The sequence below is a fragment of the Galeopterus variegatus genome, unplaced genomic scaffold, assembly GCF_000696425.1.
Source record: "Galeopterus variegatus unplaced genomic scaffold, G_variegatus-3.0.2 Scaffold526, whole genome shotgun sequence".
Taxonomy (NCBI): domain Eukaryota; kingdom Metazoa; phylum Chordata; class Mammalia; order Dermoptera; family Cynocephalidae; genus Galeopterus; species Galeopterus variegatus.
Genome location: NW_007726637.1, coordinates 183,357 through 195,755, shown reverse-complemented (window position 1 = coordinate 195,755; position 12,399 = coordinate 183,357). Strand labels below are relative to the sequence as shown.

Below are 12,399 nucleotides of genomic sequence, written 5' to 3'. Positions count from 1 at the left end.
GCCGGGGTCCGGGCGCCGCCGCCATGGACGTCCCGCCGCCGGCCGGCAAGATCGCGGCGCTGTCGCTCGGCGCACTGCCGGTGTCCTGCGCGCTCAACCTCGCCTCGGCGCTCTCGCAGTGCGTGAGGAGAGGGGCCGGGCGGCCTCCTGGGGGCGCGGGGCGGGCGAGGCGGGAAGGGTCTGACGGGGCCGAAGGGAGGATGCGCGCGGGCGGCACGCCCCCGCCAGCCCAGCTGCGACCTTGGAGGATGGTGGCTGGGCCAGAATTCCCCCTCACCGGAAGTCCCCTTCCCGCTGGCCTGGAAGCTGGGTTGGCGACGCTCTCGGGACGTTTGGGACCCGAGGAGAAGGGATGTGGAGGAGTACAGACCCCCCACAGGGCAGGGCCGTGAGGGCTTTCTAGAGTTTTCTCAGGGATGTGCCCAGCACAGGCTCCAAAGTCACCAAAGGTCAAAGTTTTGTTCCAGATAAGGCCCAGATGACCCAGCTCTTGCTGCCACACACACACCCTGTTCCATAGCTTCTGTCTCAGGTCTGGGACTTCCTTCTCCTTCAGGGCTGTCTCACGCTGTCCCTAGGCTCAGTTTCCCCTGCATGCCATGACCTCCTTAGGGTTGGGATCTGACCCTAGATCCTAGCCCCAAGGGTCCAAGCACTAGGTACCAGGCATCTACAAGCCCCTCACACTCAAACCCAGCTCAACTCAAGCCATGGGGTAGAGAGAGTCTTGCCCATGGACCTGGCTCCGTGGTTACAAATACCTGTCTCCATCTCCTGGCACCCTGGGTGAGCCAAGTTGTTTCTGGGAACCTCAATTTCTTCATCTGTAATCCTAGATCTTATCACATAGTTATGGTTAAGGTTTACAAATTGCTTGCAAAGGCTGTGTCGTGGTCTCATATGATTACTATAATTGTCACTGTTGGTCGGATAGAGACGGGATGGAGATCCTAAAGGGCAGATGGGTTCAAGAGTAGGTGGGGGCCTGGAGAGTGTGAGGAGGTGATGAACAGAGCCATGCTGTGAGACCCTGGACAGGTCTCCTATCCTCTCTGGGCCTTGGCTTGCCCACCTGTGTCGGGGGATGCTGAGACCTGGCTTCTATTATCTATGCAGCTGGTTGGGCTATCTTGTCAGGTTGGTGGGGGCAGACCAGGGCAGGGGTACGGTGGAGTTAGTGAAAGCATTTGGACTTTAGCCAGGAACAGTCGGGAGCCTCAGACAGTGAGGTCCACAAAGCTGAGTGCTAGAGACCCTTTGGCATGGGAGCTGGGCCTGGCCACAAAGGGGCTTGACGTTGTTAACTGACTTACAGCAAACTGAGCCAAACACACATTAGCAAATGACGGGATAAATGGCACAGTCAGAAGGGGTCGATGGCTGTGCCTTTTATACCCGGCCCAAGTTGGGCAATAATCCTTTCTGGGGAGTCAGGAAGGGCCTCTTGGAGGAGGAGCAATGTAGATGGTCCATGAAGGATGAGTAGGCATTTGCCAGGTAGAAAAGAGACTTCTGGAAGTGGTTTCCAGAAGGGAGAAAGAGCCTGAGCAAGAGCCTGCTGATGGGAAAGAGCAGTTTCAGGGAACAGCAATGATGAATGAACAGATGCTTCAGTCTCAACACCTGGAGCTTCCTAGAGTCTGCTCTTTCCCCCACCGAGGAGTGTGGGGTGAGGCCTCAGCACTGGGCCTGGCCTCCCTGACTTGGTTTCCCTCTCCACAGCCCCCTGGGGATGGCATTGATGAGCGCCTTGATCCTGGGTCTGCTCTTGGTGGCTATCTACAGCTTGTCCCATGGTGAGATCTCCTATGACCCACTCTACGCTGGTGAGTCAGTGGGAGGTTGTGGGGGAGAGGACTGCCTGGGCAAGGGCCTCTACCCTCAGACTGAGGCCACTGAAGGAGGGTCTCCTCAATCAGATTAGGGGCCCTTGAAGAGCTCCCATCAGACTATAGATCTCAAAGAGACTGGAACACACCCATTAGATCGGGGAATCTCAAAAATCCTCCCCCTTCGGACTTGGGGTTCCTAGAGAGCAGGGACTGAGTCTCCCCCATCAGACTAGAAGCCCCTGAAAAACCATTCTTCCCCCTCACTCCGGGATCTCCTGAGGACAGGGATGGTGCCTCCCCCATGAGACTGGGGACCCCCAAAGGCAGGGACTGTGCCTCCCCATAATACCAGGGACTTCTGAGGGTCAGGCTGTGCCTCCTTCATCAAACATGCAGAATCAGGCAGGGCTGTGGTTAGGTGAGGACAAGGACTGTGCCTGGAGTCCTTACCTGTAATCTGACCCCTGACTTGCTGCTTCAAGCCCATTTTATACCTGGCCTGAGCCCGCCCATGCCGAACCCCTACTCACACTTGCCCCTAGCCCCGCCCACACCCGCCCCAGCCCCGCCCCTCTCTCCCGCAGTCTTCGCGGTCTTCGCCTTCACCTCCCTGGTGGACCTCTTCATAGCTCTCCAGGAAGATGGCTACGTGGTGGGCTTCATGGACTTCTACACCAAAGAGGTACGTGGGGGGCAGCTGAAGATACCCCCTATGCCACCGTCCCCCTGAGCCTCCCACCTGCCCCCACAGGGTGAGCCGTACCTGCGCACAGCCCACGGAGTCTTCATCTGCTACTGGGATGGCACCATCCACTACCTCCTCTACCTGGCCATGGCCGGCGCCATCCACAGAAGGTGCAGGGGGCAGTTGGGGTGGCTTCTGGGCCCTGGGAGAGAAGTCGAGTCCTCAGGTTGGGTCCCAGGCCAGGGCAGAGCCAGAAGAGTCTGTAGAGGAAATCAGAAGGACCCTGTAGGGCTCTAGCCTGGAGTGGCTGGTAGGAGGTTCCAGGGAATGTCATCAGGTGTGAGTGTTGGTGGCTGTTTTGTCCCAGGCCAGGGCAGAGCCAGAAGAGTCTGTAGAGGAAATCAGAAGGACCCTGTAGGGCTCCAGCCTGGAGTGGCTGGTAGGAGGTTCCAGGGAATGTCATCAGGTGTGAGTGTTGGTGGCTGTTTTCCCTTGTATCGACACAGTGCCTGGGTGGCCACTTCTGTCCTTGGACAGAGGGTCTATTTATTCCCCCATTCAATTTCCTGTTGTCTCTTCTGTCCTGGGCAGAACTGAGAGGGACTTAGAGTTGGGAGCCCAAGGTGGTTCCTGAGCCCTGGCTGGGGCTCTGAGACTGAGGGGCATGTACCCTTGATTGCCCAGGGTCACCCCTTGATTCCCTTCCCAGGAAAAGATACCGGAACCTTGGACTCTATTGGCTGGGATCCTTCACCATGAGCATCCTGGTGTTCCTCCCAGGAAACATTCTTGGTAAGGACTTGACTTTGGGGAATCCTATTCTACCTGGGCTGAGTCACTGCCCTGCACCTGGAAGCCCCCACCATTGGATTCCCTATCCCCTCCCCAATGTCTGCAGAGGCCCCTCCTCTCCCTATGCCTGTCCACAGCCACCTCGGCCAGCAGCCTGCCCCCCTCTATTCCCTATTTCCTCTTGGAGGTGAGAGAGCCCAAATTCTGCTTCCTCCCAGGCCCCTGACCCCAGGAGTTTGGCTCAGAATGTTGTTGACACATAAAGGCAGTTTCAGAGTGGATCCTGGGGGGAGTGAAAGCTTAGTAGGTTGGTCTAGGGAGGTAGGGCAGAGGAGACAATCCAGGATGTTGGGATGGCATGACAGAGGCTCAGCAGGGGAGCACCCAAAGTGTATTCATGGGAAGCAAAGAGCCGTTGTAGCGTAGGACCTGTGCTCTGAAGGTACATTGAGGAAGGCCGGGCTAAGGAACATGCGCAGCATCCGGTGGTCACTGAGGAGCCACAGAAGGTATTGGAGCTTAAGCAGGGATGGCATTTATGAATCAGGACATCAGCCAGGGGTTCTGGCATGGTCCAGCTAGTGGGTCCAGCCAGGCCTGGGACACTCGCTGAGTGATGCCCTCTCTCCCTCACCATGGCAGGAAAATACAGCTCAGAGATCCGGCCTGCCTTCTTCCTAGCCATCCCCTACATGTTGGTCCCATGCTGGGCCGGCATGAGGGTCTTCAACCAGTCTCGGGCACCAACCTACTGCACCCCCAACATGGTGAGTGCCTGGCCCCCAGGCAGGCCTTGTCCTAACGTGCCTAAATGACCACCATTTGAGTTGCTTTTGGTTAAAGCAACTCCTTGTCTCCTTGGAAGACTTGGTCATGAGGAAAGAAGGGCGGCACCTTTACTGAGTGCTTACTGGATACCAGACCTCTCACACTGGCTGTCTCTGTTTCTCTCATGGGGCAGGTGCAGGAGGAGCAAAAAAAGGGTCTCCTGCAGCGCCCGGCTGACCTGGCCCTCATCATATACCTCATCCTCGCTGGCTTCTTCACCCTTTTCCGGGGCCTGGTGAGTCTGCACTGGCCAGCCTCACTCTCCCCTGCTTCCAGCCTCCCTTCCCCGGCCCACCTCTCCCATGTATTTCTTTATCCAGGGCAAAAAGGCCACTGCTGTCCTGTCTGATCATCCAAGAAAGTTCTTCAAGTCTAGCCTGAGTTCCATGACAAAGCCCCATTCCCTGCAGCTTTCTCCCCAGCTCCAGTCTCTGTGGATCCCCAGTCAGAGTGCTGGGAGAGGCCCAAGCAAGCAATGTGGGCCCTGTCTGGGAGAGGGGGGAAAGCTTCCTGTAAGGGGGATGTCTAAGGAGGGTTGTTGGTTTGTCTGTCTGCCCCAGGTGGTGCTTGACTGCCCCACGGATGCCTGCTTTGTCTACATCTACCAGTATGAGCCATACCTGCGGGACCCTGTGGCTTATCCAAAGGTGCAGGTGAGAGGGCAGGTGGAGGAGAGGACTACAGACCTGCTGTGGGTAGGGTCCACTGGGCCTCTTTGAAACAGGTACCAGAAGCACAAGTCAGACTGTTAGAAGCACATGTGAAATTTATTGTCCTACTAAAAAGTACAGGTCTTCAGGTATGGCTGGATCCAGGAGCTCAAGAATAGTGCTGTCTCTGGGTTCTGTTTTCTTTGCATGGCTCCACTCCCAGGCAGTCCCCTTCTGGGGTGGCAGACACAGTCTGGAGAGCTGCAGGCTTCCATTCACCCCATTTTACCACCTCAGAGGAATGTGAGCCCTTATCATCCCAGACCTTAAGCACAAGTCTCAGGCAGGCTCTGATTGGCCCAGCCTGAATCACATGCCCATCCCTTACGCGAGGGGGTCTGGGATGTTATGAATGGCCAGGCCAGGGTCACATGCCACTTCTGGAGGAAGGTGGGTGGGCTCAGTGGGAGTGTTTGGGGGTGCGGCAGGAATCCCCAAGAGAAATAGAGGAGCACTTTGCACAGGTGTGGTATGTGCAGAGAGCCCACATCCTGGCTGGGGTCTGTGGCTGGCAAGATCCTCCCTTGTGGCCCCCACCTCGGGGGTCTCAGGAGACCCACCTGGGGTAGCTGCTCATGTCATAGGCTGCGTGCCCCTCTCCCTCCTCCCAGATGCTGGTGTTTATGTTCTACGTTCTGCCTTTTTACGGCCTGGCCACCTATGCCCTCATCTTCCCTGGTTGCTCCTGGCTGCCTGACTGGGCCTTGGTGTTTGCTGGAGCCATTGGCCAGGTGAGGTGGGAGGTGGGAGGGTGAGTGGGTGGGCAGGCATGTAGGGGGGTAGTTTCTGCCTACCCATCAGCTGCATTTGTGCTCACCTTAGGAAGGGTGATGATGGGCCCCCAAGAGGCCCTAGCCCCAGACCTGGTAACCCAGGATTCCCTGGTCTGGGGAGACAGAGCCAGACACAGATTCCCCCGGCCCTGTGGGATCAGAACTGGAGAGAATGAGGAACAGGGGCTGAGAGGGATTCCAGAGGGGAAAGGTTACCTAGAAGTGAGGGCATGGGAGCTGGGCTTTGACATATGGGGATGAGTTCTCCAGGCAGGGAAAGGCATTCCAGGAATGGGAACAGTGTAAGGAAAGGCACAGAGGGGGACTGTGATTTAGCAGGTCTATGATGTGGTTAAAAGCAGAGGCAAGAGAAATTGGCAGCTAGATGCTGAAGGCTTTGAACTCTGGGGCCGGAGGCTTGTGCTGAGGGTGATGGGAAGCCATGGGAGGGGTTTGAGCAGTGAAGGGCCCAGTCAGAGCTGGGGGCCTATTTTTGGGTTCCTGATGGGAAGTAATAAAGCCTGGGCTCAGGCCAGGGCAGTACGGACCAGAAGGATGTCTTTATAGCAGAATCAACAGGATTTGTGTCAAGAGCAGCTGTCTGGGATGGGGAAGATTGAGGAGGAGCTGGACTCAGGTCGGAGAGATGAGGTGCAGGGCCCTACAGTTGGGGTGAAGATGGTTCTGGTTAGGCAGCTGGGGAGAGGCTCACAGACAGAGACAGATAGGACATGTGGGGACAGGAGTATTTAGAGACATATGGATGGACTGGAGAGGGGAGACAGGGAGGTCAGCAGAACCAGTGGGATGGGGACAGGACTCTCTGGGCTGTACCTCACTGCCGTCTGGAAGGCCCCAGGGTGGGATGTCAGTGATGCTGGGACTTCAGTCCCCTTCTGGCCTCTGACATCCACCCTTCCTGTCTGGCCACCAGGCACAGTTCTCCCACATGGGTGCTTCCATGCACCTGCGCACACCCTTCACCTACCGTGTGCCTGAGGATGCCTGGGCCTGCTTCTTCGTGTGCAACCTGCTGTATGCTCTGGGCCCCCACCTGCTGGCCTACCGCTGCCTGCAGCGGCCTGCCTTCTTCCTTTGCTCGCCGACCCCCAGCCCCCCAGCCCACCACAAGAAGCAGCACTGAGGGGGCTGTGGGGCTCCCCATTACTCTGTTTACACACCCAGCCAATCCTGTCCCAGGAAGGATGGGTTGAGACTTTTAGATGCAGGAGGATGTCTCTGGTGTATTCAATCCTGGCTGTGGTGATTTCCAGCCAGTGGGTGGGACGGGAGACCAACCACCAGGTGTTCCTGCAAAGAGAGTCTTCATCAGCTGTCACCATGCCCAAACCCCTACACGGACTCTTCTGCTTCCTCCCAAAATTTACCCATCATCCTCGATGGATCCTTTTAGTAAAAAGCCTTTTGATGTCCAAAATATCACTGCCTTAGTGCTTCAGGGTATAGGGGTGAGGGCCCTTCTTGCACTCCACGAGGGCCCATCCATCACTGTCACCATGGCTGTCAGAGCTGGAGGTGTTAGGACAGAAGTCTGCCTCTGGCTGGTGGGCACAGCTCTATTTTCCAGATGGGGAAAACAGGCTCGAAATGGACAAGAGGCTTGACCTGAGGTCACAGTCAGGAAAGAAAAGTCCCTGCTCCACCATAAAGTATAACTAACAGTATCCACAATTACTAAGCAACCTCGAGTGCTACATGTTGGATCTCACCTCATATTCCAGATGGGAAAACTGAGGCTACAGGAAGTGAAGGTCCCGGCCCGAGGTCACACCCCACTGCTCCCCAGGTTTGGCTGAACTAGGAACTAAACCCCAGACTGTCGGACCACAAAGCCCAGAACCCTGCCTCTGCTATCTGATTGGCTTAGGCTCATTTTGGGGGAAACTGAGGCTTGGAAGGCAGCCAAGGGGTTGGGGAAAGGGCTCACCATTTCCTGCTCTTTGGTTTTTGAAGATGGGTAAAGGGCCAAGTTTAGGGGTGACTTAGGCCCAGAGTGGGTCAGGGGCTTACCCAGACTCCCCTGCGAATACTTACCAGGTACCTATTGTAAGCGGGTACTTCAAAAAGTTCGTGGAAGATTTGTATTATCGTTCAATACTATTTTTCCACATACACATACTCTCATATGTCTAGTTACTGGATCTTCACCAAAAGATCAGCACTCCATTTCCTCGAGATGGAAACAGGCTCAGAAAGGCCAACTGGCCGTCTGCCCCAAAGTCCCACAGCCAGTGAGGGGCAGAGTCGGATTTGGACCTGTTCTCTAGTTCCCTTCTGCAGAGTGTGATTATTGTGGGCCTCCACTCTGCAGAGTGAACACTGTTGGGGTGCTGGAGTCTGGGACTCCACGATGGTCATTCAGTGGTCAGATGGGGAAACTGAGGCCTGCAGGCCAAGCCCTTTAATCAGATCACCCAATCGCCGTAACAACGCAGGGTTTCCAAGATGGAAGACTCCCGACTCCATCAGGCCCCCCTCCTCCATTTTAAAGGTGATGAAACTGAGGCCCAGAGAGGTTCCTCCGCTGGCCCAAGGTCAGCCAGCGGGGGCAAGGACCTGGCTCTGCCCGCGCCCGGGGCCACCTCTCCGTCCCGCGCGTGCCGCCGCGTTCCCTTTAACGCCCCGCCCCCCGTCCGCCTCCCTCCTCCCCTTGCAGGCAGACTCCGGGATTGCGCCGCCGGCAGGCACCTGCCAGTCCCTCCCTGGTGCGCGGGGAGCGCAGTCCGGGAGCGTAGGGCTGCTCGGCGGGGGCCGCGCGGGCAGGATGGTGAGTGGGGCCCGGGCGCGGGCGAGTCGGTCCCTGGTCTCCCCGATCTGGGATTCTGCCTTTGCCCCCTCATCATCTGCATCCCTCGTGTTCGTGTCCTCAGTCTCTCCGTCTCTCCGTCCTCTTGTCTGTCCCTCACCCTCTCGTATCTCTCTTTTCCCGGCACTCTGCGTCTCCTTCTCTATACCTCTCCGTCTCTCCTACCTTTCTTTCCACCACCACCCCCCTCTTTTTTTCTGGAGGGGGTGTCTTTTCTCTCTCTCTCTCTCTTTCTCCCCGTCTCTCCTTCTCCGTCTCTGCCTTCCTCCCTCTCGCACTCTCTCCTCTGTCTCTCTCTCTATCTCTGTCTCTTTCCCCTTCTCTGTCCCTGTTCTCGCCCTCTGTCTGCGCCTCTCTCTGGGTCTGTCACCGCCCCCTCTCGCCCGCCCCGGCCCCGTTTGCTGCAGTCTCCTGGCGCACGGATAACCTTGCTGTCGCCGGCGCTCCGGCTCCTCCCTCCTCCCCCCGCCCCCAATCCCGAGCCGGGCTTGAGAGAGAAGGAGGCGGGGCTCCGAGCCACGGGGGTGGGGGTAAGGGGTCAGGAGGGTGCCCGGGACAGGACTAGGGGAGGGCGAGTCCAGGGCCGTGGGCTTCGCGCAGGGGGGAGGGTGCGGAGGAGGGGGAGGGGGTTGCCAGCCTTTTCTTTGGGGGAGTCCTCTGGAACCCTGGCTGGGCTGGGGGCCTGAGCGCGTGAGAGGCCTCACCGCCGGGAAGGAAAGCCAGGGAGCCACTCCTCCGCAAGGCGAAGACTGGGAGGCTGGACCGAGCGGCCTGTGCCCGCAGGTGTGCGCTCGGGCGGCCCTCGGTCCCGGCGCGCTCTGGGCCGCGGCCTGGGGAGTCCTGCTGCTCACGGTCCCCGCGGGGGCGCAGCGCGGCCGGAAGAAGATCGTGCACGTTCTGGGTGAGTCCGGCCCGCGGAAGCGGGTCTTGCCCCCGCAGGAGCCATGGCCAAGAGCGATCACCTGGGTGCGCAGAGCGGGTAGGGGGAGGGCGTTGCTGATGGCCAAGGTCCCCCCATCCCCTCCCCGTGTAAGCCCCTGCCCCCCTCCCTGAGCCCTTTTATTCTTCTGATACCCTGACCCCGCACCCAAGTCTTCTTCCCATGTCCCCTCCCCAGGGTCCCCTGCCTTCCCCTAGGCCCCCTCTCTGAACCTTGCCTGGTCACCCACAGAGGGAGAGTCGGGCTCGGTGGTAGTGCAGACGGCGCCAGGGCAGGTGGTAAGCCACCGGGGTGGCACCATCGTCTTGCCCTGTCGCTACCACTATGAGGCAGCAGCCCACGGCCACGACGGCGTCCGCCTCAAGTGGACGAAGGTGGTCGATCCGCTAGCCTTCACCGACGTCTTCGTGGCGCTGGGCCCCCAGCACCGGGCATTCGGCAGCTATCGCGGGCGGGCGGAGCTGCAGGGTGATGGGCCAGGGGATGCCTCCCTGGTTCTCCGCAACGTCACGCTGCAGGACTACGGCCGCTACGAATGTGAGGTCACCAACGAGCTAGAAGATGACGCTGGCATGGTCAAGCTGGACCTGGAAGGTGACCAGCTCATGGGCAAGATGAGACTCACTTCTAAGGGAGGAGAGAAGGGGGGGATAGCAAGGGACAGAAACCAAGTCGGCCTGAAGAAATTAGAGGCTGGGAAGGGTAGAGCACCCAGATCTGATTCAGAGTGATTTTGCTCCTCAGGGACATTGGCAATGTCTGGAGACGTTTTAGGTTACCACATTTGGAGAAGGGGGTTGCTACTAGCATCTAGTGGGTAGAGGCCAGGCATGTTGCTAAATGTCCTGCAAGGCACAGGATAGTCCCCCACAGAAAGAATGATCCGGTCCAAAATGTCAATAGTGAGGATGTTGTGGTGGGGTTCGGGTACTGTGAGATCCAGGCACTTGCACCATGTCAGGAACCCGTCCTTCGTCTCTGCTTCCTGAGTGGGCTTTCCTCTGGCAAGTTTTTGTGGTGGGGTTCGGGTACTGTGAGATCCAGGCACTTGCACCATGTCAGGAACCCGTCCTTCATCTCTGCTTCCTGAGTGGGCTTTCCTCTGGCAAGTTTTCCCCTTATGCAACTAAAAACGTAGTGCCAGGTTTCCACCCTCTACTTAGCAACTGCTTTTCTAGGAGCAGCAGCTAGAGTCCCAGAGTTGCCTCTCATTGGGCCAGCTTGAATCATGTGCCCATTTGTGGGCCAATCACTGTGGCTGGGATAGGGGATGCTCTGATTGGCTGACCATCCAGCGGGAGGTGGGGTTTCTATCTGAAGAATTCTCTCCCAGGGGTTTGTCTTCCTCAGTACACCTTAGAAGATTTTGGGAGAGATTTCAGGGCCCTAATAATAACAAACAACAGTAATAGCAGCAGCTCTCCTTTACGGGGCATTTTCTATGTGACAGGTGCTTAGTTGAAGAGCTCCCAGGAGCTTCCCCAACCCTCCAGGGAGACAGTTATTAGGAGCAGATAGGCAACTGGCTCAGAGAGGTGAGAGCCTTGCCCAGGGCACATGCTAGTTAGTGAGTGGCAAAGCTGGGATTCAATCCCCACTCTGCTAAGCTCCAGGTCTTCTCCCTGACCCCTGTCTGCCTCTTTTCTGCATCAGCTGAGAGTACCCAGCTCACCCCAAGCCCTGCCCTTCAAACGCAGACACACAAAACGCTCCTGAGTTGACTGTGAGTCCAATGAGAGACAAATTCCAGAGTGAAAGGGAAACCAAGGGGTACTTCCCTGAACAATGCTGGGGACCACAGGGGTCTTCATCCAGGGCCAACCTTTCAGGGGCTTCCAGTGTGGGGAAGTCAGCACTGGATACACACATTCCCAGCTCCGTGGGCTCAGAGCTGGAGGGAAGGACCCAGTGCTGGTGGAATGGGTTTTGAAGGATGAATAGGAGTTTGACAGGTGAAAAAGGGTGGAAAGAACCGAGCAAAAGTCTCCACCAGTGGAAGAGGTGTGGACATGATTAAGTATATCGAGGGGGCGGATCAAGGAATCCCAAGCATAAAGCAAATGGAGCCATAAGGGGTGTGAGCTGGGGAGAGGCGTGGTCAGATCTGAGGCCAAAGTAAGAGATGGACTGGAAGGTCCAGGTTGAAGAGTCACACGGCACCTCAGATGTCAGGTGGATGGGGGCAAACTGAGGGACCCTGGCCGACCCCCGTGCGCCCCACCCCAGGCGTGGTCTTCCCCTACCACCCGCGTGGAGGCCGCTACAAGCTGACGTTCGCGGAGGCGCAGCGCGCGTGCGCCGAGCAGGACGGCATCCTGGCCTCTGCCGAGCAGCTGCGCGCGGCCTGGCGCGATGGCCTGGACTGGTGCAACGCGGGCTGGCTGCGCGACGGCTCGGTGCAGTACCCGGTGAGCCAGCCCCGGGAGCCCTGCGGCGGCCTGGGCAGGGCCGGGAGTACCGGCGTCGACGGCGGAGCCAATGGGGGCGTGCGCAATTACGGCTATCGCCACAACGCAGAGGAGCGCTACGATGCCTTCTGCTTCACGTCCAACCTCCCGGGTGCGTACCCACCCCCCTCTACCAGGCAGGCCTCTCTCCTCCACCCCCGCCCCGGCCCCTATTCCCTACCCAGCCCACGGGGATCGGAACCAGGAGACCCCGTCCCACGACTGTCACGGCGCGGCAAATATCACGTGGCACCAACACTGCCCTGGCCGAGACTGGGGTCCCAGGCTGCAGGGGAGGGGATATTCCTGGATCCCGCGGCCGGAGTCCTGGGCTGCGGGGGACGGGAGGCTCCCTGACAAGCAACCCCCCACCCCCACCTCCGCAGGGCGCGTGTTCTTCCTGAAGCCTCTGCGGCCCGTGCCCTTCGCGGGAGCAGCGCGCGCGTGCGCGGCGCGCGGCGCGGCCGTGGCCAAGGTGGGGCAACTGTTCGCCGCGTGGAAGCTGCAGTTGCTGGACCGCTGCGCCGCGGGCTGGCTGGCCGATGGCAGCGCGCGCTACCCCATC

General features: G+C 58.5%; 2 protein-coding genes across 2 annotated transcripts in view; both read left to right on the top strand.

Annotated features, from left to right (window-relative positions):
- Positions 1-23: 23 nt before the first annotated feature.
- On the top strand, positions 24-7,058 carry TM6SF2 (transmembrane 6 superfamily member 2). The gene is made up of 10 exons (XM_008569732.1): positions 24-118; positions 1,723-1,826; positions 2,417-2,514; positions 2,584-2,687; positions 3,227-3,309; positions 3,952-4,076; positions 4,271-4,372; positions 4,698-4,790; positions 5,459-5,578; positions 6,555-7,058. Exons 1-10 carry the CDS (start codon positions 24-26, stop codon positions 6,762-6,764), a joined length of 1,134 nt encoding a protein of 377 aa, XP_008567954.1. The 3' UTR covers positions 6,765-7,058.
- Positions 7,021-12,399, top strand: part of HAPLN4 (hyaluronan and proteoglycan link protein 4) — a 7,911-nt gene continuing 2,532 nt past the window's right edge. Inside the window, exons 1-6 of the mRNA XM_008569750.1 lie at positions 7,021-7,089; positions 8,298-8,408; positions 9,231-9,348; positions 9,619-9,981; positions 11,614-11,946; positions 12,221-12,397. Of these exons, the coding sequence (XP_008567972.1) occupies positions 7,021-7,089; positions 8,298-8,408; positions 9,231-9,348; positions 9,619-9,981; positions 11,614-11,946; positions 12,221-12,397 (1,171 nt within the window). The remainder of the gene's footprint in view (positions 7,090-8,297; positions 8,409-9,230; positions 9,349-9,618; positions 9,982-11,613; positions 11,947-12,220; positions 12,398-12,399) is intronic.

Bases quoted from the DNA above. Each gene is read 5' to 3' on its own strand.
- TM6SF2 (XM_008569732.1), top strand. From the start codon at position 24: ATGGACGTCCCGCCGCCGGCCGGCAAGATCGCGGCGCTGTCGCTCGGC. The intron at 119-1,722 runs GTGCGTGAGGAG...CCCTCTCCACAG, and splicing joins CTCGCCTCGGCGCTCTCGCA to CCCCCTGGGGATGGCATTGA. The intron at 5,579-6,554 runs GTGAGGTGGGAG...TCTGGCCACCAG, and splicing joins TTGCTGGAGCCATTGGCCAG to GCACAGTTCTCCCACATGGG.